Source organism: Lampetra planeri, chromosome 4 (genome assembly GCF_965212315.1).
Source record: "Lampetra planeri chromosome 4, kcLamPlan1.2.h2, whole genome shotgun sequence".
NCBI lineage: Eukaryota > Metazoa > Chordata > Hyperoartia > Petromyzontiformes > Petromyzontidae > Lampetra > Lampetra planeri.
Window position 1 is genome coordinate 10,246,527 of NC_136110.1, and position 25,961 is coordinate 10,272,487.

A 25,961-nucleotide genomic window follows, 5' to 3' on the forward strand; every position below is an offset into this window, starting at 1 on the left:
AAGTGCTCTCATTTCATGTGGTCCACAGTGGCCCATATACGTAACGATCTACAGGATAAAAAAGAAAATGTCACCGTGCACTACTCTCAGAATATTCGATACATTGCTTCAGTTTGAGTGTTGAACTCTGGAATTGACAATGACTTGTAAGAATCAACCAGCCCGGTCCTGAAGCGCCGACAGTCCCCACCCCAGTTGTTCTGTTCCCCTCCAGAAACCTCCGGCGCATTGTACCGGGCTCGCGTTCTTGCCATAATAATAACATGAAAGAAAGAATCAACCAGCATACACCGTGCACTGCCAGACCCTTCGTCCAGCAGCACCGCCCACTTTACATAACCACGCCTTCTCAATTTCTAGCCCCTCCCACATAGAAAGTCCATACACTCAACCACTCGCCGCCCATAGCGAGCTCTTCTCTTTGGGGCGCCACGGTGGAGAGATGTTAACTACCTCACCTGGTATACAGGATGTCGTAGCTTCGATCAAGACCATGAAGCTCTATATAAGGATTTTGCATGATCACGTGGATTTTTCTCCGGGTTCTTCGGTTTTTCTTCTCCACATTTAGAAATATGCGTTTAAATCATTGACTGCTAGACATTTGCACATGGTAAGCGATGTCCTTCCCCCGTACCTCTGATTTGCACGGTTGGCTACTTGTGAAAGAAGTTCAACATACATACATTTGTGGCCAGGTCGATTTTTAAAATAGCGATATAGCTCGGCGAGCCTTACCAGGTGGAATAACAATTGTTAGATGGCAAATTCTTCGGGACACTGGGTGCATCCCCCCCACCTCCTTGAGACCTCTAAAAAATGTGGATTGTTATTCATATTTACCATGAAAATATTATATTTCTAGTTAATTGTTAGTATTCGTAATGTAGGGCCATATTTGAAAAGGTTGAAATTACAGGACCGCCGCCCCCCACCATTTCATGATCCACCTCTGGCCTGTCCTGACATCGCCAGGACGTTGGTCGCTTTAAACTCACTGCATGCTGGAGAGATGAGGAGATGAGCCGCGTTCAACATCGGCTTCATCCTCACAATAGGAAGGTTGGAAGTTTCATTCCTGGTCGACGCTGCCATCATCTCTTCAAAGTCAATAAAACGAGGACTACTTTGTGGAACGTCAACATTGATTATTCTTCCAAGAAAATGACCCTGTTTAAGGAATAGGGTCATTAACAGTAATGAGCAATCATCTATGGTAATTTTACTTGACCCAAAATTCTAACTCGAATTCCCTTCCTTTACAGCTTGCTAAGCAATCGGACATATTTAAACACCAGTGTTATATGCCATTCAGCCTCCTTAATTTATCAAACTGTATAACTGTGAGATGAAAGCGACCCCATAATGATGTGCTACCACCTACAGTTATGAGCACCTGAAATTGATTATACTTCAACACTTGCCCTGATGTTTATCATTCCATCTCCCCTTTGGTCATCCCCTCGTGTGTCCTCTCTTGGCTGCCAATCCGTCACACACAATAATCCATACCAGATCATTTGTAGAGAGCATGTCATATCTATATAAAAAAAGGCACCGCGTGGTAATGTATTTATGCTTACAACCATGCTGGTAACTTTTATGTTCATGTTATGAAACGGTTTAACTGTCGTGCATTAATTTCTATCGGGGAATAATGCTGATGCATGTTGAGCTTTACGTAAATGCTCCGAGGCTTTACTGCAGCATTGTTAGAGTACAGTACAGCACTGTCACCATCCTAGAATCTTACACAGATTCGGAAGAACGCTGGCAAACAGTGGAACAACGCGGATATCCAGTATAAATACCAAATTCGAGACACAAACATCTCACCTCCTGGCTTTGACATTCCTCGAAGACACCGATGGTGTAATCATCCGATTCGCACATCTCTTTCATAAACGGGAAATTCAAGACTGCAGTGTTATTGTGGCCATTGAAATCGGAACTGTGGACCACAGTAAACCACTATAGTCAGCACTCCTTCAACGGAAGAGGAATAGCAAACCTACACAAACTCTCTCCTGAAGCCCTCTCGTCGTGGATAGCAGACCTCAACACTGACATTTAACTCCTGAACATATTGCCATCATACACAAGAATAGAATTGGACTGCTTCCCATGGACACGACCCATGCCTCACAACAGTGACCAACTGTTCAGTTAAATGCCAAGGACATACGTTCGTACGCACGAATATAATTCATAAGGGAAATATGGGCAAGGCTAAGCATGAGCATGCAGGTAGAAACATTATTTTTACATCTCCAATACACAAATACACATAAATAACAAATTGATTTTATATATGTAATTTTATTGAAACCAACATTTGAACATCGGTTCAGTATTTGCAGCCATGGCACACTCACCGTAATTACATTTAATGCTTTAATCAACAGATGTTTTTCAAAAGCAAATAGCACTCTAATTATAAAAAATGCATTTGGAAAGTACCTTCACGACAATATAAATCTCACGATATACTTTGGATAAAATTAGCAGTGTTATCTGAATAATTTAGCACGTGAGTTATTCGCGTCATTTTTATACTGCAAGGCTGTCACGCTGGGGCGCTCCGTTTCAAAGATGGCTATGGTCTACCAAGTACAGCAATCGGTTGATTTCTTGCAAATTTGAACCATATTTGCCTTGTGCACGTGGCTTACTCGGCACAGGAGATCTGTCCGTTCACTTGTGAAGCAGACGGGGCGCGCGTTAGTGTCGCTTCCGACGTATTTTTACCCAGGGCAGCCGCTGGGGCTCGAACCAAGAAACCTCTTCAATAAGCGGCAAACACGCGGACCGCTCGGCCAGGATCAACCGGCAAGCCAATCTCGTAACACGGAGTCAGCGGTGTCACCGTTAAAGGACATTCCGCTGCTACTTTACCAACTGAATTAAAGGCAGCGATTGATTGAACAAAGGTACACATGCGCTTCCACCGTGTTGCTGTTGCGGGCGGTTTATATATTTATTTTTTCTCTCCTTCCAAGGCAGCCCTCGCCGCCGCCTATAATGAAGCATCACCCATTGTCACACAAGTGTAGGAACGCTCGTAAATTGCTTGTTAACGTTTTAAGAAACAAAGCGGCCGTGTGGCTCCCTGGGTAAAATGGGTGTCACAAAGGTGACAATGCATGAAAAAAAAACATATGAAGGGGATAAAATAAGAAAAACTGTAATGAATAATCTCTGTTGACCTGAATAGCGTACATCTAGTGTCTAGATTTTGATAGGATGTCACAAACATTAACAATTAATGCTAAAAATAGCGGGGCTGCTACTCAATTTGCCGTGGATCAGAATAATTTGCCGTGCATTTCAAAGAGCTGCGCATATCTGTAACACTTGAGCTGAATTAAGGTAATGTCATTTAATGAGCACTGTAATTTAACCGCTTACAAACCTTGTACACAAAAACCTGACATTGCACAACTGTACGCATGCATGCACATCTGTGTAGAGATAATGTTTGTGCGTTGTAATTGTTCAGTGAACTTGACACAGGAGGGAAAAAAATCAGTTGGCATCCAATTGAATCTGTTTTCTTAAGCATTGCGGAAACAAGGCTCAACAAAAGGCAACTGCAGGTGACTGAATATCTGTTGTTCCGTTGTTGCGTTCAAAAACGTGTTCTGCAAATGCAAAAAAAGAAGACGCGATTATAATCTCTCCATACTTGCAGTATTACACAGGTACTCCAAACGAATGGTGATGCCACTCGACTCACAACCACGTGGGTTACAAATTCAGAATCAGAATGTGTATTTATATTGGAGGAATCCGATTAGCTATAAAGCTCTTTTTCACAAATGTTCAATAGGGGCGGGTAAAAACTTTCAACAACAAACAATACAAAAACATGACAGCAGTGCAAAGTACAAGAAAGGTAAACAAATCACCAAAACAAATCAAACTAAACTATCCCATCCTACCAGGCAAAGCCCACTGAGGTATTAACTTGTTTTTCAGTAGCGACCTGACCACAAATGATAGCTTAACTAAGAATCGTATAACTTGGACATTTATGGCAGCAAAATCATCTAAATAATCTCAATGCATGTTTTAAAATGCGGAGGCAAAAACCGGAGAACCCGGAGAAAAAAATCCACGCGACCACAGGGAGAACATGCAAATTTAAATCCCAGTCAGAGATTGACTCAGCCTATTGTTGCTCAAAGCTTCATAATGCGAGTTCTATTTTTTCTTTAAATAACACTGCTCATGCCAAGAACAGCCGAGGCCTCTGCCACAGCAACGGTGAATGTTTACTCCTGGCTCAGGGCCAACGATGTCGATCACCACTGCTCCATGCCCGTTTGAAGAGCGGTGACACTTTGGTTCTAATTTGATGTCTGGTCAGTGCGGAAGAGTAGGCCAAGTAACATCTCGAGGAGCTCTCTCTAGAGCTCTCTCTAGCAACGACCATCTAGCAGTGGAGCGAGCAAGCAATTGCATGGCTGCACCCTTACCTTCAGCATTCTACGAAACGAAATATTTGTAAGCAGGTGTCAAAATATCGGATTTTAATGCCATATTAGGATAGGAGATGTATTGATCATGTTTCCATAAATGTAAGATGAGGATAAATATAACAACACTTCAGGGACATTCCACCCTACTCATGTAACCGTGTAAAATATTTTCAAATGAAACCCATTGACTTTTACGATTCGTGTGGCGGCAGGCAAAATGATCCTGTGAACTCTGAAGGAAATATATATCTATGTATGTTGAACTTCTTTCACACCGTATATAGCCAACTTGTGCTAATCGGAGGTGCGGGGGAAGGATAACAAACTAAACACAAAAGTATTTTCAAAGAAATTAGTTTTCAATCTAGATTTGAGAGTGTACAGCTCCAGTGACTTCCTAATGTTAGAAAGAAGAGCATTCCAGACGGCCGCAGAAGCGCATCTGAAAGCAAGCGATGCAGTGACTTGTCTTTATTCGGTGGTTAGCAAAAAGCTGCTGCAATGATGACCGGACTTTTGTGTGATAAAATGCTTTATACATTTGCTATGCACAGCCTGGAGACCTCTGCGTGCCTGCAGTTTCTCCTATCCGTAATACAGTGATACCTTGACTTTCATCGCTTCACTGTTTCGGCCGTTTTCAACTATCACCACATTTTAAATTTCGTCCACGCAGCTTTCTTATTTCGTCCGATTTCACCCCAAACCTTCCACGACGTTCGCGCCACGCGCCGTCTTTTTCACTCAGTCTTTGAATAGAAGTCGTTCAGTGAGCATCTCTTATATTTGTGTGTTTATTCATATATTATTAATACTGTACTTATCTCTGTGATTATACTGGAAACAATTTATAGTTATTTTTGTGATAACAGTATAATACTACAGTGTTCATAGTTATTTTCGTGATTATAAAACACGTGATGATGATTGCTTGTGTTGCAGTCGAAACGTCGTGAGAATTTTATTGTTTTATATTTGTATTATTTTATTATTTCCCTTCTACGTGACTTTACCGAAAGAACAAAGAATATAGTATTCATACTGTGCTTATTTTTGTGATTACTGTAAAAATACTTATTTTTGTGCTTTAATATATTCACAATGGATCCTAAGCAGAGGCGTAGCTAGGATATTTTGCGCCCGGGGACGAACTATAAAATTGGCGCCCCCCCCCCCCCCCCCCGTTTAATCACATTTTCCTATTACATCGAATAAGGAATAATTTAAATTTTAATGAAACATTGTATTTAAAAAAGCAAATTTATAGAAATTATATTACATGGCTCACTCAGTCACTGTCGTAGACTGGTTGACATAGTCTACAAAAGACACATTTTTCTTGATTTCACTGTCGCAAACTGGTCAATCACGTAATCAAAATATGTTTTTTCCAATGTTTCTCTTTCAACGCTAAGAAGAGCAAGATCGCTGAGACGATCTTGTCCCATTGAAGCACGCAAATACGACAAAATAAGTTTCAATTTGCTGAACGACCGCTCACAGCTTGCAATTGAAACTGCTATTGTTAATAAAATTTGCAGTGAAATTCGCAAATTCGGAAATATGTCGTCTCCATAAAACACAATCAAACCAAGAAAATCCAAAGGAGTTTCTGGTAGAACTTCATTCCGGTTACTGAGCAGCATTTTGCAATCTACAATTTCTGTGAAAAGTTCGTGGCCATTCATGTCGGTGTCATAGAAATTTCCAAAATCTGTGCAATTTCGACGCATTGCATCGACATCTGTGTCGGATAGAAGAGTTTTGACGTCCAGCAGAAATCCAAATTTTGTGTTCAGGTCTTTTAGTCGTAAAAACCGTGTTGACATCTCCTGTTGAAGTCGATAAAATACACTGTTCATAACGTGCACAATTTCTTCTTCTGCTGAAAGTCCTGCATCTCTTGCCAGTTCTCCTGGCATCTTCCGACGTCGCCTAATTCTTCTGTCCACATCGATCTCCCAGGCTGTGCATCTTGTTTTGGCGTTTTCTACAGCAAATTGGCTCAAATCATCACGAAGCTTGACAAATTCATGCCCCAAAGATTCAAGATCAGTTTCTGCTTCCTTGAAATTCATAGTAGGATCCTGTAAGCGCTTCTGAATACGATCAATTTTTCCAAGAATGACATTCCAGAAATGTAATAAAACTATGAAGTAAAAATGTAATACGCATGCCTGTAACTGTTCTGCATCACTTCTGGTTTCAGGCGTCATAGTTACGTCCTCCGATAATTTGTCTAGCAGCCCTACTAGTTCATCCAGTCCTTCATAGATAGCTTTAACAGCTTCTGATAGTGCACTCCAGTGTGTTTCAGGCCGTCGTAGTTTCCGCCACCAAAAAACAGGCCAGTGACTAAGGCTGAAAGATTGCGCCTGTCTGTTGTTTGGGACGTTCTTCCATGTAAGTTCTTAATAGGCGCGCGTGCCAAAATGTAATTACATGACATGTAGGCTGTGTGTGGCGGGATACATAAACTTTTAGGTTGAGGTGTAGATTTGTGCAGTAGTTTCAGGCTGCCGCGCCCGCCGCAATAAGTTATAATGTAACGTTGTAAGCCTCATTTTGGCGCCCCTTTACCTTGGCGCCCGGGGACATATGTACCCCCCTGCCCCCCCCTAGCTACGCCTCTGATCCTAAGTGTGGTGATAGTAAAGCTGAAAGAACCCATGAGGTTCTCAATTTGCGAGAAAAGCTTGACATAGTCAAACTTAATGAGCAAGGCATGTCCCATGCTGATATAAGTCGCAAGCTCGGCGTACCTCGCACAGCAGTCAGTACAATTCTTAAGAATAAAGCGAAAGTGTTAGAGGAAATAAAACAACTCTACGCCAGTGCATACCACACTCATTAGAAGACGGCACAGTTGAATTGCGGTTCTGATGATGAACCTCATCCTCACAAATTTTCTCCTTCCTATTTTCTGAATCTAGATTCCCCCTAAATCACCGATATATTCATCGTCCACTTACGCAAGAATAAAACTATTTAAATATATAATTTAGTTTTTTTAGATTTGTTTATTTATTCTCATGTTTATTTTATTTCGGTTTATTTAGGTTTCGCACGCATGTGTTCTATAGTTACTGTAGTTATACAGGTAGGAACAACAGTTCCACACTGCCCACCAGGGATTATTTGTCTGTCGTGCATAGCCCCTCCCAAACATGTACACTCCCGGATTGGTTGAAGTGCGTCACGTGACCGCGAGCTTTCTTTCGTGCACGAATGCACTGTCCAACCAAGTTCCTACCTGTCCACTCCGAAGGAACGTATTTTGCAAGTACGTATTTCGCTGGCCCAAAATGAATTTGCAAGCTAAATAAAGGCTCTGCTTTGACATTCTTCCATTTTTGACATTCGTCGACGATCTGGTCCCTAACCAGACGAAAGTGCGAGGTGTTCCTGTGCTCTGTATTAGTTGCTTTAATGGGCTAGACTTTGCAAAGGACTAGATGAAGCCAAAGCTGTACAGCATAGCCATTTTAAAACAAATGTTAATGTAAACCATTGATCTGCCAAACCCTTAGGCTTCTGGGGGGGGGGGGGGGAAACGCTACAGCAATTAAACTGTTTTTTCTTTTTTATCGGTATTACTATACTAATGCACTGAAGCAACAACCATTCATTTATACAGAGATCTATAAATTATTCTTTGGTTCTTTCGGTTAAGTCACGTCTAAAGATAAAATCATAAATTAAAATAATAGCATATTACGACGTTTCGATTGCAACACAAGCAATCATCATCAGGCATAAAAGAAATAGCAACAAAAATCTAACTAGAAAACTATAGACAGACATACAAGCAGACAGACATCACAAGGGCACACAGAGAGAGGACACATATCGGCACAAAGAGAGGGGTCGTTTCTGTGACGGTCCCTTAAACATAGAGAGGGGGGGGCGGGGACGGAGAGAGGGAGGGGGCAGAGAAAATTAGCATATCAATGAGTGAACGGCAACGTACTGCTGCTGCAAGTGTAGGGGTGTTAGAGAGAGAGCCGTTATGCATGGCAGCTTATGGGAAACAAACACAGTGGGCAGGGCTACGTGAGTGCACGGGGGGGGGTGCTCTCAACGACGTCCGCACCAGGCAGTCCGGGGCCCCACCCCTACGCGGGGGTGGAGTATAAAGGGGGATGTGTCAGAGGGCTCGGGGCAGAATGTTAAGCTAAACCAGTGAAGACCGACGATCGTCTAGCTAGAGCCCTGGACTCCCCTGGGACGCCGCCCTTATCAGGGCCGCGCAGGACCGAGCCAGCGGCGTGGTCCCGAGAACCAGAGCTAGTGCTCTGGGACTCCGGGTACCGTAGCCCGACTTACCAGTGTCGGGCCAGACAGCCTCCCCTAGCCCGTTAGTGGAGGACTAGGAGGTAGGTCAGAGATAGCTAGCAGTGTATTCCCAGCTAGCCGGGTGAGGGGGCCGATACCCCCTCTAGTATTGTATGTCCACAGTTGTGACTACTTGTACGAATAAATACATGTGCCTCACCAACGGTGTCCAAGAGTCATCAACGGTACTTCATCTGGTGTCAGAACAACTACGAACATGGACACGCGCCGGACAGCTCGAGCCGGAGTACCGCAGGTGGAGGACACCGCTGAAATTGTCGAGCCCGAGACGGCTCAACAAGACATCGTGCAGCCGGGGCCGGACGCATTCTTACCGGGGCATCAGGATGAAGAGGAGCCGCCATCAGAAGGGCTGAAGCTGGCTCACGCGAGGCTGGCGGAGCTGCTTTACGCCGCTGCCGCCACACTCGAACACATCACGCGGCTGGGGGCTGGTGGACCACCACGGGGCGAGGAGAACCGACGTCCGATGCGCCTTCCCGCCATCTCAACGGATTCAAACTTTGAATCTCCCGCCATCGCCGCAGCAGCTGCTGAGGGCGTGGCCGGCCTGAACCTCGGGTCCAACATCGCTCTCGCTGGGGCTGTCGCGTCACCGCCAGCGGAGGGAGCGTCATCACGGCTGCGACAAGCGATACCATCTGCCGTTCGCGCCGAAGCGCAGCCGAGTTACGGGGACAGCAGCCTGCGAGCTTCCATGGCGACCGCTGCGCTGCACCAACGGCTGCCTCCGCTCAAAGAGTTTGTTGGCGCGGAGGGCGACGGGGGCGGCTTCCAGCGACGCTTCCTCGCCCACCAAGAAATGGCACGGTGGTCGGAATGCAGGCAGCAGTTTTACGATCGCCAGCGGGGTGTAAAGGAGTCGCCCCTGGCGTACAGGACGAGTCTCCTGGCACTGGCGAAGACGGCCTTCCCTCGAATGGACGACGACGGCATGGACGCCATGGTCACAGAAAAAATCCTCCTGCTGGCAGACGACCTGGACATCGCCGTCGTTGCACAGGAGGACACGGAGATGAGTTCCCTCCAGGCTGCGCGCGCTCCTCCACGCCAACCTGCTGTCACAGCGTCGGAAAGCCAGCAGGGCAGCGGCCGGGCGTGCGGTGGCTGCAGCCACCCTCCCGGCGGAGGAGGTTTACGCCGTCGACCGTCGACGGCAGCAGGGGACGGGAGCACGGTCGGGCCGGGATGGGTCGAGCCACTTCGACCGTCCGTCATCGCCGCCGGCGCTCCCGCGTTGCTTCAACTGCGGCGTCCGGGGCCATGTCGCCTCGGGCTGCCGCTCTCCTCGGCAGCGCGGGACGACGCCTCGACAGGACGCCGGCCCTCCTCCTCCCAAGCTCCATCAACATAATCCGGCGAGTCGCGGCACTCCTCATGTTTGGCCCAAGCACACACTCGTCACACACTCGCACACCGCAACGAACGGGGGGCCGACATTGCGCTGCGACGGGCCAACACGCACCACTATGGGGACTCAAATCGAACCCAGGCAGTGGTCCATGTTGGCCCATCGCGTTGTGGCCGCGTCGTCGGGGTCGTCGGCCGTGGTGGGACACATTGACGGGGTGGAGGTACGCATCCTGGTCGATACGGGGGCATCGGCGACCATCATTTCCGAACTCATTTACAATATTCTACCTGTCCAGAGCCGTCCTTTACTGCCGGTTAACGTCCCATTCTATGCTGCTAACGGGGGCTCTCTTGGCATCATTGGACAGATTCGAGCGCAAATTTGTATCGGGGATATCAAATTGTCGGGCCCGATTTTTGTTTCCTCCTCGCTGGCGGTTCCGTGCCTGCTGGGGACGGACTTCTTGGGCAAAATGCCGATTTGTATTTTAATAGACCAGGGATGCATTGAGCTCCCGTCGGGACGACGCATGGCGTTCCTGCCTTCCCCTACTGCGGCTCGGACGGCGTTCGTAACAGTACCAGCGTTCGTCGTTAAAACAGTTCGTGTGCCGCCGGGAGCTCAAATGTTGGTGCCTCTAAAACTTCGTCGGCCCTTCGCTGAGGGCATTGGGGACCAGGGAATTCTGCTGGGACCATCTAGGGCCGGGGTTAGTGGACCTCATTTGATTCCGGCCCAGACCGTCGTAAGAGGGGACGGGGACCCTTTCATCGCGGTCCTCAATGTGGGGTCGCAGACAGTGGTAGTTCCTCAAGGGACGGTGCTTGCTCACACGACGCCGGTGCCCTGCGAGGAACCTGTTGCGAATCACGTCGGCACTGCTCCCCGGCCGCACCCACATTCGAACAGCGATGGAGGGTGGCTCGATGCGCTTTGTGCCAGATCGACGGACCTGTCAAATTCAGAGCGCCAACAGCTTAGAACGCTACTGCGGGAATTTTCCGACGTTTTCAGTCGGGACAAATACGATTTGGGTTGCACTCATCTGCTGCGTCACCATATTGACACGGGTGACAGCGCGCCAATACGCCAGAATCCGTTTCGGTTAAGTCCCGCCGAAAAGGACCATGTCAAATCGGCTATTGATGACATGTTAGCCGCCGACATCATTTCTCCTTCCACCAGCCCTTGGGGAGCGCCGATCGTCCTGGTTAAAAAGCAGGACGGCTCATTGCGGTTTTGCGTTGATTTTCGGCGCCTTAACAAAATTTTGGTTGCCGACGCATACCCGCTCCCACGGATGGACGAATCGCTGGACGCCTTGGCGGGAGCGCGATTCTTCTCCACACTGGATTTACTTTCGGGATTCTGGCAGCTTCCTCTGGACGATGATTCAAAGCCTGAAACTGCTTTCCATACACCGCACGGCCTGTTCCAATTCAACCGGTTGCCGATGGGCTTACACTCAGCGCCGGCAACTTTCCAGCGTTTGATGGAATTGGTTTTGGCTGGATTGCAATGGGAGTCGTGCCTGATTTATTTGGATGACGTTATCGTCTTTAGTAAAACTTTTGACGAACATCTCCAGAGGTTGCGGGTGGTTTTCCTAAAGATGCGGGCTGCTAATTTGAAATTCAAACCCCAAAAATGTCATTTGTTACGCGATTCGGTGCGTTATTTGGGGCACATCGTGGGGCGCTCAGGTATTGCTACCGATCCCGCCAAAACGCAGTGTGTCAGCTCCTGGCCAACTCCCACCTTGGTGGGAGAGGTCAGGAGTTTAATTGGCTTCGCGTCGTATTACCGACGGTTCGTCGCTGATTTTGCGACGATTGCCAAATCCCTACACGCTTTAACATCAAAAGGGTTTCGGTTCCACTGGGGTCAGGAGGAGGAGGAGGCTGCTTTCTGCTCCCTTCGGGACGCCCTGGTAAAAGCTCCTCCCTTGATTTACCCCGATTTTTCGGAACCATTTTTGCTCGACACCGATGCGAGCAACACGGGTATTGGGGGCGTGCTTTCCCAGGTGGTTGACGGCGTGGAACGGGTGGTTGCGTACGGCAGTCGGGTGTTGTCTCCAGCGGAGCAAAGATATTGTGTCACCCGTAGGGAACTGTTGGCAATTGTCTATTTCATCCAACAGTATCGCCCATATCTGTACGGTCGGCATTTCACCGTCCGCACAGATCATGCGGCACTGCAGTACGCCCTGCGAGTTCAACAGCCATCGGGACAATTGTCCCGATGGTTGGAGATCCTCCAGGATTTTGATTTCGAAACCACCTACCGTAAGGGCTTTCGCCACACCAACGCGGACGCTCTGTCGCGCATGCCAACCACCTCCGAATGTGCATGCCTCCTGGGGTCGGGACGTTGCAAGCCAGCAGGGGACATGCCAGTTCTGGTCCTGGCGGCCGCCGCCGACGACGAAACATTGCTTCCAAATTCTATCGCACAACAGGGAAAAGATTCCCTGCTGGGTTTGCCTGTTAATGAATGGGGGCGTCTCCAGATGGAGGATACCTCCCTCCTCGCGTCGCGTCGTCGCGCCGGGGAGGCGGGGCAAGGGACGGGTGATGCCGACGCATGGGAAATGCACGCGGGGTTGCTGATGCATTGGAACGGGAAATCCCATCGACACCGGCTGGTGGTCTCTTCTGGGTTACGGGGTAGGGTGGTGTGGGCTGCTCATGAGCGCCTCCTCCACCTGGGTACCCAAAAGACCCTCGCCTTGCTCCAGCTTGATTTTTTTTGGCCAGGCATGACAAGGGATGTCGCAGATCTGTTGGCATCATGCCCTCGGTGTGCGCAGCGAAAACCACCAGCACGGGAGTCAAACCCGCCTTTGCAGTCTATCAGAGTCTCCAGAGTGAACGAACTTGTCGCGCTGGATATTCTGGGGCCATTTCCCGCCACCCCTAGGGGCAATAGATATTTGTTGACCGGGGTGGAATACTTTACGCGCTGGCCTATGGCCTGGCCCCTGGCCAACCAGTCGGCAGCAGCCATCGTGGAGGCCTTTGTCCAAGGTTACGTCATGGACAAAGGTGCTCCGGAGCGGCTGCTGACCGACCAGGGAAAATTTTTTTCCAGCAAACTCCTCCAACAGGTCTGTGAGCTCCTGGGAACGAAAAAAAATTCGTACCTCTCCCTATCACCCGCAAACTGACGGGATGGTCGAGCGTCTGCATCGAACCATCACGTCTATGTTGTCGCAGCAGGTTTCGGACTCACAGACCGATTGGGACTTGCAAATTCAAGGGGTCCTGGCAGCATACAGATTGGCCCCCCATGCTGCGACGGGATTTTCACCCTTCTTCCTCATGTATGGCCGCGAACCTGACCCACCTGTTCGGGCACAGCTGCAGATCCCCGCGCCGCTGGGAAAAACTAAATTGGCCGACCATGTTAAATTTAACCTTGCGAAATTGACTGAGGCACGGGATGCTGCCATGCTAAATTCCGACAGGCGTCAGAAAGCGAATGAGCGCCTCAGACTGGGTCGCGCGCACGTGCTACAGTGGAAGCCGGGGGACAGGGCATGGCTGCACTGTCCCCAGGTACCACTCGCGACCTCCTCAAAACTGGTGCGGCCGTGGCGGGGCCCCGTCGAGGTGGTCGAGGTTTTGCGGCCTCAGTGCGTTCGCATCAAATGGGGGAAGCGCCGGTGGTTTGTGCACCCCTCTAGGCTGAAACCCTTCGTTGCGGTGCGAGGCCCCACTCCACACACGCGTGGCCAAACATGTGGGGGGTCGGCCGACTCAAAGGGTCCGTTTCTGCTGCTCTCGCCTGACGTGTTGCCGGCTGTCCCGCCCCCAGGTGCACCAGGAATGACGGGCTCCCGCCCAACAACCCCTACGGGGGATGCCGAGGGTCTCGCGACATCAAGCGCAGACTCACTTCGAAATGGACAGCTGCCACCGGATGGTCCGCCATCCGGGGTTGCCCCGTGTGACGGGCCTGCGGCAAGGACGCGCGCAAGATTGCGCAGACTCTTGTGATGCACAAAAAGAATAATTTTTTTTATTTTTTTTATTTTCACGTGTATGGTTACTGTGCGCTGCGTCGGTGGTGTGCTCCTGGCACATTGTGTTGTGTTGTGTGTGTGTTGGGGGTTCCTTGCGATTTGTATATACGTTGCTTTTACGGAATTCGTATTTATTCGGGGGGGTTCGTCGGGTTGTTTTCCCTTCGGGGTTTTCTGGTTCTTGTTGTTGTTCTCTTCGCGTTATGTTGATAAATAGTGAGGCACACGCGCGGTCAGGGGGTAAATGCGCTTTTATTGTCGTTTTTTTGTATGTTGGCAGCCGGGACGGCTGCAAGCTATGCGGGGGGGGGGTGATGTAGGGGTGTTAGAGAGAGAGTCGTTATGCATGGCAGCTTATGGGAAACAAACACAGTGGGCGGGGCTACGTGAGTGCACGGGGGGGGGTGCTCTCAACGACGTCCGCACCAGGCAGCCCGGGGCCCCACCCCTCAGCAGGGGTGGAGTATAAAGGGGGATGTGTCAGAGGGCTCGGGGCAGAATGTTAAGCTAAACCAGTGAAGACCGAAGATCGTCTAGCTAGAGCCCTGGACTCCCCTGGGACGCCGCCCTTGTCAGGGCCGCGCAGGACCGAGCCAGCGGCGTGGTCCCGAGAACCAGAGCTAGTGCTCTGGGACTCCGGGTACCGTAGCCCGACTTACCAGTGTCGGGCCAGACAGCCTCCCCTAGCCCGTTAGTGGAGGACTAGGAGGTAGGTCAGAGATAGCTAGCAGTGTATTCCCAGCTAGCCAGGTGAGGGGGCCGATACCCCCTCTAGTATTGTATGTCCACAGTTGTGACTACTTGTACGGAATAAATACGTGTGCCTCACCAACGGTGTCCAAGAGTCATCAACGGTACTTCACAAGTAAGATGACGACGTGGCACGGGCACGCAAGCTTGAAAATTAGGAAAAAGGCACACTAAAATTAAATAACCTAGCAAAATATCGAAATGTGATGTAATGCAACACAGAGAGTCGGTCAACACACAATTAACGCATAGCCTGGTTGATTACGTATTTCAAAGATTGCTAAGTTAGAATTTTAAGTGTGAAAATTCCAAAGAGAGGACACAGGCAGAGAGAACAAATAGCCAGAGGGAGAAAAAAGGATAAGCTTAAAACTTCCCCGTAGAAGTGGTTCAATCTTAATTTTGGAGCTTTCGTGACTGCAGGAATTATTCTTTGGTTCTTTCGGTTAAGTCACGTCTAAAGATAAAATAATAAATTAAAATAATAGCATATTACGACGTTTCGATTGCAACACAAGCAATCATCATCAGGCATAAAAGAAATAGCAACAAAAATCTAACTAGAAAACTATAGACAGACATACAAGCAGACAGACATCACAAGGGCACACAGACAGAGGACACATATCGGCACAAAGAGAGGGGTCGTTTCTGTGACGGTCCCTTAAATATAGAGAGGGGGGGCGGGGACGGAGAGAGGGAGGGGGCAGAGCAAATTAGCATATCAATGAGTGAACGGCAACGTACTGCTGCTGCAAGGGACCGTCACAGAAACGACCCCTCTCTTTGTGCCGATATGTGTCCTCTCTCTGTGTGCCCTTGTGATGTCTGTCTGCTTGTATGTCTGTCTATAGTTTTCTAGTTAGATTTTTGTTGCTATTTCTTTTATGCCTGATGATGATTGCTTGTGTTGCAATCGAAACGTCGTAATATGCTATTATTTTTATTTATTATTTTATTTTTAGACGTGACTTAACCGAAAGAACCAAAGAATAATTCCTGCAGTCACAAAAGCTCCAAAATTAAGATTGAGATCTATAAATGTTTTAGATCTCAATAAACCAAATATTGGCTTGGAAATGTTTAATCCAGAGATGCTTCTCCTAACTCGGGACGGGGGGGCATCAGCCCGAGAGAAACATTTCAACGAGGCAGAGTTTAAGAATTGTAATTAAATCTGTTTGGACAAAAAGGTCAGCACACAATTGTTGCTCTTAAAAATAAATTCACTGTTGTCATTTGCTTCCATAAAAATTAGCACGCAGCGCGTACTTTCAGTAAAATTCACACTTTGGGTTTGATTCACGTACGGTTTTTTTTTTCAAACTTTTAAAGAATTTTGGTGTTAGTTGGAGGTTCCGCAAAAGCAATTGCGCCGAATGTGTGAAGCGGTTTGTGGGCCGCTTCCTTGCAAAACATCTCATAGCCAATCAGTGCACATGTTTGCGACCGTGTGATAGCTGCTCCAGCCTCCGCCAAAGTGTGGAATGGCTTAGTGCTTCTTATAAAAAAGATGATGATGCAGACGATATTAAAATGACGAAGATAATTGGAGTAATGATGGCAATTTGCAATGATGATAATGGTGGTAATTATAACTGAAGATGATGACGATGATAACAGTGGCTCTAAAGATGCTGAAAAACAAATGACGGTAATGATCAAATAAGTTGATGATGAAGGTTAATAATGGCAATAATACTTATTAAAAAAAGAATGTTCAACAGCCATCTGTCAATTCTAGATTTGAAGTTTTCGTGACTGCAAGGATTCATACTCTTAGGTTTTTTCGGTAAAGTCACGTAGGTAAAAAAAAATGTAAATTAAAATTCATAAAAATTAATTCATCTTACTTTTATTAATTGTAATTTTTTTTTTTACCTACGTGACTTTACCGAAAAAACTTAAGAGTAGCCATCTGTCAGTCTGGTGCCTAACGAAAGTCTCCCCAAGCCGTGCTCATCACGGGCGCTGTTTGATCATACTGGCCAGTGCAGGTTGGTCAAGGGTGGTCAGGGCTGGTTCAGATATCAGGTGCCACTGACTCATGTTAGCCGTGCTCAGGAAACTAACACAGGTGACGAGGTTCATAATGACAAAGGGTTGTGGAGTTCTTGGGCAAAGAACGCTCGGGCCTATAGGCTAGTGAACTCAACACACCGTGTAACTATTGCAGTTTTAAATGCAGAGATGTCACTGCTAGCGCCAAGTGTATTACATTTGAATTGCATGACATCAGTGTCTTTTGTTCTGCTAGCGCCAAGTGTATTACATTTGAATTGCATGACATCAGTGTCTTTTGTTTTGCTGGTTGCCTAAAGCCAGGGCTGGACATTCCATAATCCTATGGAGGGAACTGGTCTGCCTACAGGGCAACCAGTGCCGACAAAGTGGTAATCATTTTATTGCCCCCCTCCCAGTTGGATTTGAAATAACTGCCTTGTATGAGGCAGGCAAGTTGCCCCATCTGGATCTGTGCAGTTGTAAGAGGATTCAATTCAAATGAAATAACAAGGGGTTAAGACAGCTCATTCCACTGCAGGCAGGAGGCCTTGTATCTTTCTGAGGGCAGCGTGTAACCTTTTCTTTCAAAATTGGCCAGACAAGCTTGTCTGGAGGCTAAATTCACAAAGCAGTCACTGTCAGCAGTATGTACCGGTGTAATGTTTACGTGCTTGGCAAGGCCGAAGCAATACTGGATGAAGTAACTTTGACCAAGCTTTTTTACCAATGCCTGGACACAAATTGTTGAAGTACTTCTAGAATGCACGTTCCAGTTTCAGTTATAGGAAAACCTTGCCCAACGTGGCTATATCGGACGCGTGTTTCGGCTGTAATACGCACGGTTTACCGAATGAGGTAAGTTTTCCAGAGCACGGGGTCGTGCTTTGACGAGACAGTAGTCCCTTGGTTAACGTGTTAAATCCATTCCACGAAAACTACTGTTAACCGAATTGACTGTTAATCGAATTGAAAAATAAGTAAAAATCACTGAGTCTGCAAGAGAGCTGTTCCCACTGCCAAAACAGAAAACATAATGTAAACAAAGCCAGTCGAGATCTAAACGCTCATAAATGTGCGTCGCTGATTGGCTGAAGCGTGGTTCAGCCCCACTTACTAGCGCTTGGATCCGCCAAAATTGTCGCCCGCGTGCATATAATGTAAACGTACCGTTAATAGAAATGTTTACATTCGTCGAAACCATGGGGTCCTATGGGAGATGGAACGTTAACCAAAAAACCATTAACCACTGTTAACCGCCGCGTGATGCTGTTAACATTCTCATCTCCGGTCGAAAAGTGCCGTGGGAGTGCCGCATCCATTGGAAGGTGTGAATGGACCGACTGTGAGAGCCATTTATTTACCAACACGCCCAACGGCACAATGCAAATGTTCACACACTGCCGCATGCATCTCTAGCCGACCAGTCAATGAGGACATTAGCAATACAGACGCCTAGGTAGATAATAATTCACGTTCAGTGCCTTCGGCCTGGCAATTCAGTATTAGGGGAGCATTGGGCGTGAGTGCAGCTGTGCGTGAAGAGTACTGCAATGGCGATGGGGGTTTTTGTGTCGAAGTGAAATAAAAAGTGACTCGGCATCCTTGAGTACAATAACAAGGGCGGAAATCATGTAGATCCTTTCGGACCTCAGAAAGCAACCCTGTTTCTCCCACAAAGTCTGTTATTTGTCAAATGCGGTTATACCCAACACGGCATTTTTCAGGAACGTAACCCCTGTGTTTGGCAAGGTCTGCCTGCAGCGTGAAAGCTTTAAGCAACTCAAATGAAAACAAGTTTGGAAAATCGTGCACACTAATGGATATGTAACACCTTCCCATACTCGGTTGGTTGTATTTGGAAATATTGAATGAGCGGAATGAAAGCCAACGGGTATCCGTAATACTTGCAAATAGTTATGTTTGACAAAGCCAATGCATTAAACAGTGTCTCCCTGGTCAAATTAGCAACAGACAGTGCTCATCCCACTTGGTAGCCTCTGAGTCATTGGTGGAATTTGTTGTGGCTGAGAGCCAGTTTATCAAAAGACCAGCCACTTTTGGATTTCTAAAAAAGTTCTACTTATGTTATCAACTCCGCACAGAGCTGACAGGCTGAGTCGCACCCCTGCCAGGAACGTGAATGGGATTGCGAGCTGAGCAACTCTGCCGCATTATCACCATCTGGGATTCAACAACATTGACAAAGACATTTATATATATGTATGTTCCAATTATAATTTGTCACGTGATTGAATTTCAAGGAAGTGCTGTGGCTTACATGTTTTTTTTTATTAAACTGCGGTAATCTAACAGTGTCTATTAAGCGAAGGTTTGTTGTGGCTGAATTGAGAAGTAACTTAAGCCCCTTGCTGGCTGGAAATCGTGTCAGTGCAGTATTTTCACTTGGGGCTGTGGTGCAAAAGTGTGTTAGATGGCAGTTTGAACTAACGTCCACTATCACCAACCAAAAATGGTTCTGACTGTGCCTTCCCGCTGGCATTTTACGCTGTTTCATCTCCTCTTACTAAAGTTGGGCACAAATTGAAATGAAAATTAAGGTAAGCATTCAAGATCTTAACTCGGCATGACAGAAATGCCTCATGCACAGCTGTTTCAGAGTAAAAACCGCATTAATGCTTGTGGTGGGGGTTTGTGGTGCGTGGGTGGATGTGTGATGGGGGTGTGTGGTGGATGGGTGTGTGGTGGGGGAGTGTGGTGGGTGGAAGTGTGGTGGCGATGCGTGGTGGGTGGAAGTGTGGTGGGTGTGTGGTGGGTGGATGTGTGAGGGGGAGCGGTGGTGTAGCGGTTAGCGCTATGTTGCGCTACGAACCTGGCGACCCGGGTTCGTTTCCCGCTCACGGCCAACACCGGTGACGATTATCTGAACCGGTCCTGGGCCTCCCCTAGCTCGACTCAGCCTCAAATGAGTACTGGTGCAATGTGTAAACATCGCCACTAGGGAGACAAAGGCGGCCGGGCGTGGTGTTGGCCACCCACCCTCTTGTGTGCCGTGCCGGCCTTCATAGGTGCTCGCTAACAGCACTTGCCCCTACAGTCTCTTACAGGCTATATGGGGGTTTCTTTGTGTTTCGTGTGGTGGGGATGTCTCTGTGTTTCTATTCTTCTGTCCTCTCTTCTGCCCCTTCCTCCATCTATATTCTTCTGCTCCCACCACTGTACCCCTCCCACAGCCCTCCCCTTATCTCCCTCTTTCTCTCACCTCTCATTGTCCTCATTCCCTCCTCTCCCTTTACCTTCTCAGTCTCTCTTACCTCCCCCTGATCCTCTCGACCATTGCTCGTCGCTTTCCCTCACTCTCTCCTCTTTCCGTTTTGCTCTCGTTTCCATTTGATGCTCTTTCACTCTCTCCCAGCCCCTCCCCTCTCCATAGTTTCCTCCCACCTCTATCTCCCTCTCCTATCCATTGCATTTTCATGGAATTCAAGTTCAGGGTGGGGGGTGGGTAGGGGAGAGGTGTGACGTTAGCACGACACACAGCCCGGCTCAATGCTGTGGGATGCAGGTGATATCACCACCGCACACGTGGCCGAGTGCCAGGCAGGCAGGAATTCCGGCAGGAAGCCGCCCAGAAAACTTGTTTTCTCATATAGTATGATATGACATATAATATAATTTAAAACCTGAAATGACTTCTTTCAAAGACATTCCTAATTTTAATACTCGGTGGGAAGAGTCACTTTTTATAGTATTAAGTGGTACTCAACTGCATTCATGGGCCTGTGATGCAGTTGTCAAAATTCGACATTAAATTGGTAGGGACCAGTTTCTGGATCGGACAAGCACTTTATATTCCACAAAGTTATTATCGTTGGGAGGCCTTCATCCAGCAGTAGACAACGGCTGATGATGATGTCGACTATACCTGTTGTATTGACCCCAAGAGGAATTATCAGCTTAGTCGATTGCAATTTGAATTTGTACCTTTAAATATTTAATTCTGAGAATAGCTGACATCTACAATGGTAGACAAGACATGTGTTGTTTTGTTCCAGTCGGAACTACCTTGTCTGTGAATGGGGTAATGCTATTAAGAAGGCATTGGACAGATGTTGTACTATACTGGGTGCTTAGCATTTACCCAGATGTTACGTGTCATCATGAAAGGGAAGAGGACAAAAGTTCAGACATTTGCGGACCATCATCTGATTTTACCGAAACTCAATAAATAAAGAACATGACAATTTAGGATCGGTAAGTGTGCGAAGAGCTGATTTGCACTCCATAGTAATAGGGGTTTACCCGTTTATCTGGTACCAAAACTGACACCTTTATGCAAGGGATCATGTTTGCAATAACCACAACACAAGCAGCCAAAATGCAAACAAAAAGAGACAACTCTGATAATGATATGCACTGTCCTTGAAATTGATTGGTCCACACCCGAGATGGCTTTTCTTAGAGCCTAGTCTCACATGGTGTTGGACCAGATGACGCCACGATACTTTGTATAAAGGTGTCAGTTTTGGTGCCAGATAAAAGGGTAAAAACCTATTACTATATCTTGCTACTGACAAAGGAGGTCTCATAATTGCACTACATAGTCAAAATATTTATTTAATTAAATGTCTCTCAATCTAGATTTGAAGTTTTCGTGACGCCCACTTCAGAAATTCTTTCTTGCTGTGGTTGTCCCACCTGATGATGTCGTGATTTAATTTAATTTATTTTATTTTGATACCTACGTGACTTTACCGAAAGAACCAAAGAGTAAATGGCTCTCACATTGGGAGCCATGTTGATTTCACTAATGCAAGCAATAAGTGTGCAATCACACTCAGAGGCGGTTCGCTGAGAGTCGGCAACGTGAGCCTGTCGACAGGCGCGCTCCTGTTTGCGCCTACCCGGACACAATTATCGTGGCTGCGAAGCCAGCGCAAGGGGGTGTTTTATACACCCGGGACTGCTTTACTGTTACTTTCTTTAAAGTTTTGGAGGGTGCACGTGAGTGAATTGATAACTCAGGGACCAATATTCCCTGAGGGCCGAACACTCAAAATCAATTCTAGATTTGAAACTTTTGTGACTGCAAGGATTCATACGCTTAGGTTTTTTCGGTAAAGTCACGTAGGTAAAAAATATAAATAATAATAATAGAAATAAAATAAATCAATATGTATTTATCCTTTATTTATTTTTTCCCTACGTTACTTAAACGAAAAAACCTAAAAGTACTCAAAATCAACACCAAATGACCGCACTAGTAGCATGAGCAATACAGAGACAATTAGCTACATGACGTAGTTCAATCAAATTACGCTGCCCGACTGCACAGCGTCACGTGGCAAAGTGTTTAAGCCAAAAGCCAGCCCTACGGCATGGTGCTTGCTTAAAAGAAAGTCGAAGAAGTTTGACTCTTTTCAGGAGTTAAGTCAAGGTGCACCACGATTCTCATCTCTGCTGATAAATGTGAATGGCAACCTTTTGATATTAAGCTACACACTCTAGCCACTGTGCCAGCCTTTAAAATCATTTTAGGAATCCCTGTGCCTTTTATTGCTTTGCCAGACAGACTGGAATTAGAGAGCTCACCCAATACTCCACTCCACCGCAGGCGACCCCCGCTAATTGACTTGCAATTGCACGTACGTTGAATTTCTTTTTGCACCATATGTAGCCAATAGTGCTGCTTTGACTGGCAAATGCACGAACATTATCAAAGCCCTCAAAAACCCACCTGCAGGGAATCAAACTGCGTGTGCCTCGGGTCGACCAAGGCTGCTGTTTAAGCCACATGAGAGCGATTATCAGCCGCGCGACCAGGTCGCTCGCGAACTTGCACAAGCGTATCATCGTCGCCCGCTACCGCTTTGCCTACATCTGCGCAAGCAGTTGAGCTGTAACAAACTACCGTTGGTAAATGTGCGGGCAATGGAATGCGTCGCTACAAATCGCCGAGCGGACCGTGTGAGAGTCGCGTCAATCTCTCCTGTGAACGATCAGTTGAACAACTGCTTATTGCACGGATGTCCACAAATAAGCGATTTAGTTCCATGCAGCCAAGTTGCACCGCTGATTGCTCGGATATGGAACCCGCTTTTACAAGCATCACTCCGCAAGTAGAGTGGCCCTATGTATACTTAACCAGATGTGGGTAAACAGAATTCATTGTTACGGGCCGGCTTATTTCGTCCTGACGGTGTCATGCAGTGCTAAGTTGCTGTGGGATTTGTGAGTAATTTTTCGTGAACTGGTATTTTAAACATCTGCAAAAGAAAATGGTAATCCCGCAATACATCCTGTCTGGAGGATGGCACACTTATGAAATTGGGAAGACACGCTCACAGATTCAGTGCCTGCCTCGTGGCTCAGGCCCGGGTGGCCACGATTGGATTTGCCAGTGGGAGACCTCGACACACATGCCGGATTGACGGTGATCCGACGCAGAAATGTAAACATGATCCCAGCTGACTGCGGTGGCTGCAGCTGTGGCCCGTGTACCCCCGGAGCTGACCTGTGTCTGGTCGTACAGGTGGTGGCTGTTGAGGCTCATCTTCTTCTCGTGGCTGGCGTATCGTCTCAAATCCCTTTCAAATTGCTGAAACACATCACAGTCGCTCACAGGGTGTGCAAACATCATCCCGCTGGTACACACGACGGTCGTCGGAAATTCTGTGTTTGCCGTTTGCTTTCTGGTGGTTTTTGACCTATCTGCAGAGGGGATGAGAACCAACATTTATCAGCTTAGTTCAGGGTGCTCGGACACCTGCCGCAAGTATACATTCATTACGTGCGTGTTCGTGTGCTACACACTGTGCGGATCGGCGGCACAGTGGCTAGGGCACTGCGTCACGAAGCCGGCAACCCCAGTTCGATTCCTGCTCGTGGCCAACATCGGGCGGCGAATATCTGAACCGGTCCTGGGCCCTATCCTAGATTGATTGAACCTCAAATGGAGTACCTGCTGCAGTTTGCAGACACCAGCAGTGGGAGAGACAGGCGGCTGGGCGTGGGCTGGGCCACACCATCCCCTTGTGTGCTGTGGCAGGCCTGAATAGATGCTTGCTAGCAGAACTTACCTCGAAGGCCTGTAAAAAGGCTATATGGGAGAAACTTTGTGATACACATATTCTTAAGTTTTTTTCGGTAAAGTCACGTAGGTAAAATTTTTGTATTAATAAGGGTAAAATAAAAATAAAATAAAAATCACGACGTTTCGGAGGCAACACAAGCCTCCGTCTTCAGGTGGAACCGTCACAGCACGATAGCTGTATCAAGTGAGAGAAATTCCAAGAAAACAGTCCTTGTATGTATACTGGTTGAGGGTGGGAGGAACCAAGGTAGGCCCTGAATATTATTTTTGTGAGGTTCGGTGCGGCTGAAGCACGCTGTTAGGAATGAGCCTTTGTTGTGTAAACTAGGTGCGGATGATGTAAAGGTGCGTGTAAAAGGGACTGAGCTTTTTTGTTATGTGATACACATTCAAGGAGCATAAACCATCACGTGAACCCCGGTCATCCTCGCAGCAGCGGCTTTTGGATAGCCATCGAACAGAGGCGGTCACCGCATCGTGTGGTGCTTTCAGGTGCCCTTCTGCCACCGTCTGGAACGCTCTTCCTTCCGATATTAGAAAAACAACTGGAGCTATGCACTTTTAAATCATCTAGATTGAAAATTAATTTCTTTTGAACTGCTTCTCATGTTTAGTTTATTGTCCTTCCCCCGCACCTACGATTAGCATGGTTGGCTACGCACGGTGCAAAATAAGTTAATATAAATACATGATAGTATGTGTATCATGATTTATATAATCCCTAGAATGCCAGGTTAGAGTCCATTGGGATAACGTGTCCCTGTGGGCTCTTGATTAGATCCCATAGAGAAGGAATCCTGGGGAAATATATGTAGTGTGAAAAAAATAAACTCCCCAACGTTCATAATTAAAGCTGCCTTACAGCAGAAAAAAGTTAATAGGGTAATGATTTTGGCAATAGCCCTTCACTCTGAAGAATAGGCTCACATTCTGGGCAATTTAGGGTAATGTTTTGGAGAGAATGACGATTGCCAAAACATTACCCTATAACAACAACAGTTATAAGGCAGTATGAAATAATCATTAACGTTGTGATTGTTTTAATTTTTGGTTGTGTACCACTGCCAAGCAGTCCCTTAATTTGTTATTGTTGTTGTAACATAGAGACTACAGTACATCAATATAAAGCACCTACATGCAGTAGTATAAGGGTGCAACATCCAACTGGTTGGTAACAAAGTCGGCGGTGAGGGCAGCTGACTTGGCTTTTCATCTTTCCAGTATTTATATGGTGAATGTTCTTAGGTTTTTTTCGGTAAAGTCACGTAGGTAAAACATCAAAATTAATAAAAATAAAATAAAACAATTAATTTTGATGTTTTACCTACGTGACTTTACTGAAAAAACCTAAGAATATGAATCCTTGCAGTCACGAAAGCTTCAAATCTAGAATTATATGGTGAATGTGTACCACTTCGTGTGAAGCCAACATTGGTCATCCCGTGGAGAGACTATCATCTGTCAACGTGATGGTGAAATCCCCACATTTATGTGTGTCAGGGCCCAGGGCCATCAGGAGAGATGGAGCCCCATATCCAGATACTCGAGTTGTCAATGTTGTGGGTTTACTCTCCAACACACTGGTGAGCTGTACTAGTAACGAATTGTTACGTTTTGTTTTCGTGACAAACCTTACGAATCGTGTGTGTAAGGTGGTGGCAGGTTTAATGACACATTTATATTTACGCGATCTAACCCAAAAAACTCTATTACAGATAATATAGGTCGCGAAATCCTACGTGTTAAACCATGCCAAGGCCCATCTCAACACAGGCACTTTGACTTGACTTAATTAATGGTAAATGGATCGTTTGGGTAAATAATGGATTATTATCCTTTTCTGCAAGCTAGCAGATAAGTGTTTTAAACCACAGGCCAATGTGACTTTGGCCGTAATATTTTCTGATGTCTATGACGAGATCTTGATTAGCTCTGCAC

General features: G+C 46.9%; 1 protein-coding gene across 2 annotated transcripts in view; it reads right to left on the reverse strand.

Moving 5' to 3' along the window:
• Nucleotides 1-2,299: 2,299 nt before the first annotated feature.
• Nucleotides 2,300-25,961, reverse strand: part of LOC144717683 (DNA-directed DNA/RNA polymerase mu-like) — a 92,375-nt gene continuing 68,713 nt past the window's right edge. Inside the window, exons 10-11 of one of the 2 annotated variants that reach the window (XM_078593230.1) lie at nt 23,445-23,528; nt 2,300-3,641 (exon numbers count right to left, since the gene is read on the reverse strand). In XM_078593230.1, the coding sequence (XP_078449356.1) occupies nt 3,555-3,641; nt 23,445-23,528 (171 nt within the window). In that variant the 3' untranslated portion in view covers nt 2,300-3,554. The remainder of the gene's footprint in view (nt 3,642-23,444; nt 23,529-25,961) is intronic. The other variant, XM_078593231.1, reaches the window with a different exon arrangement.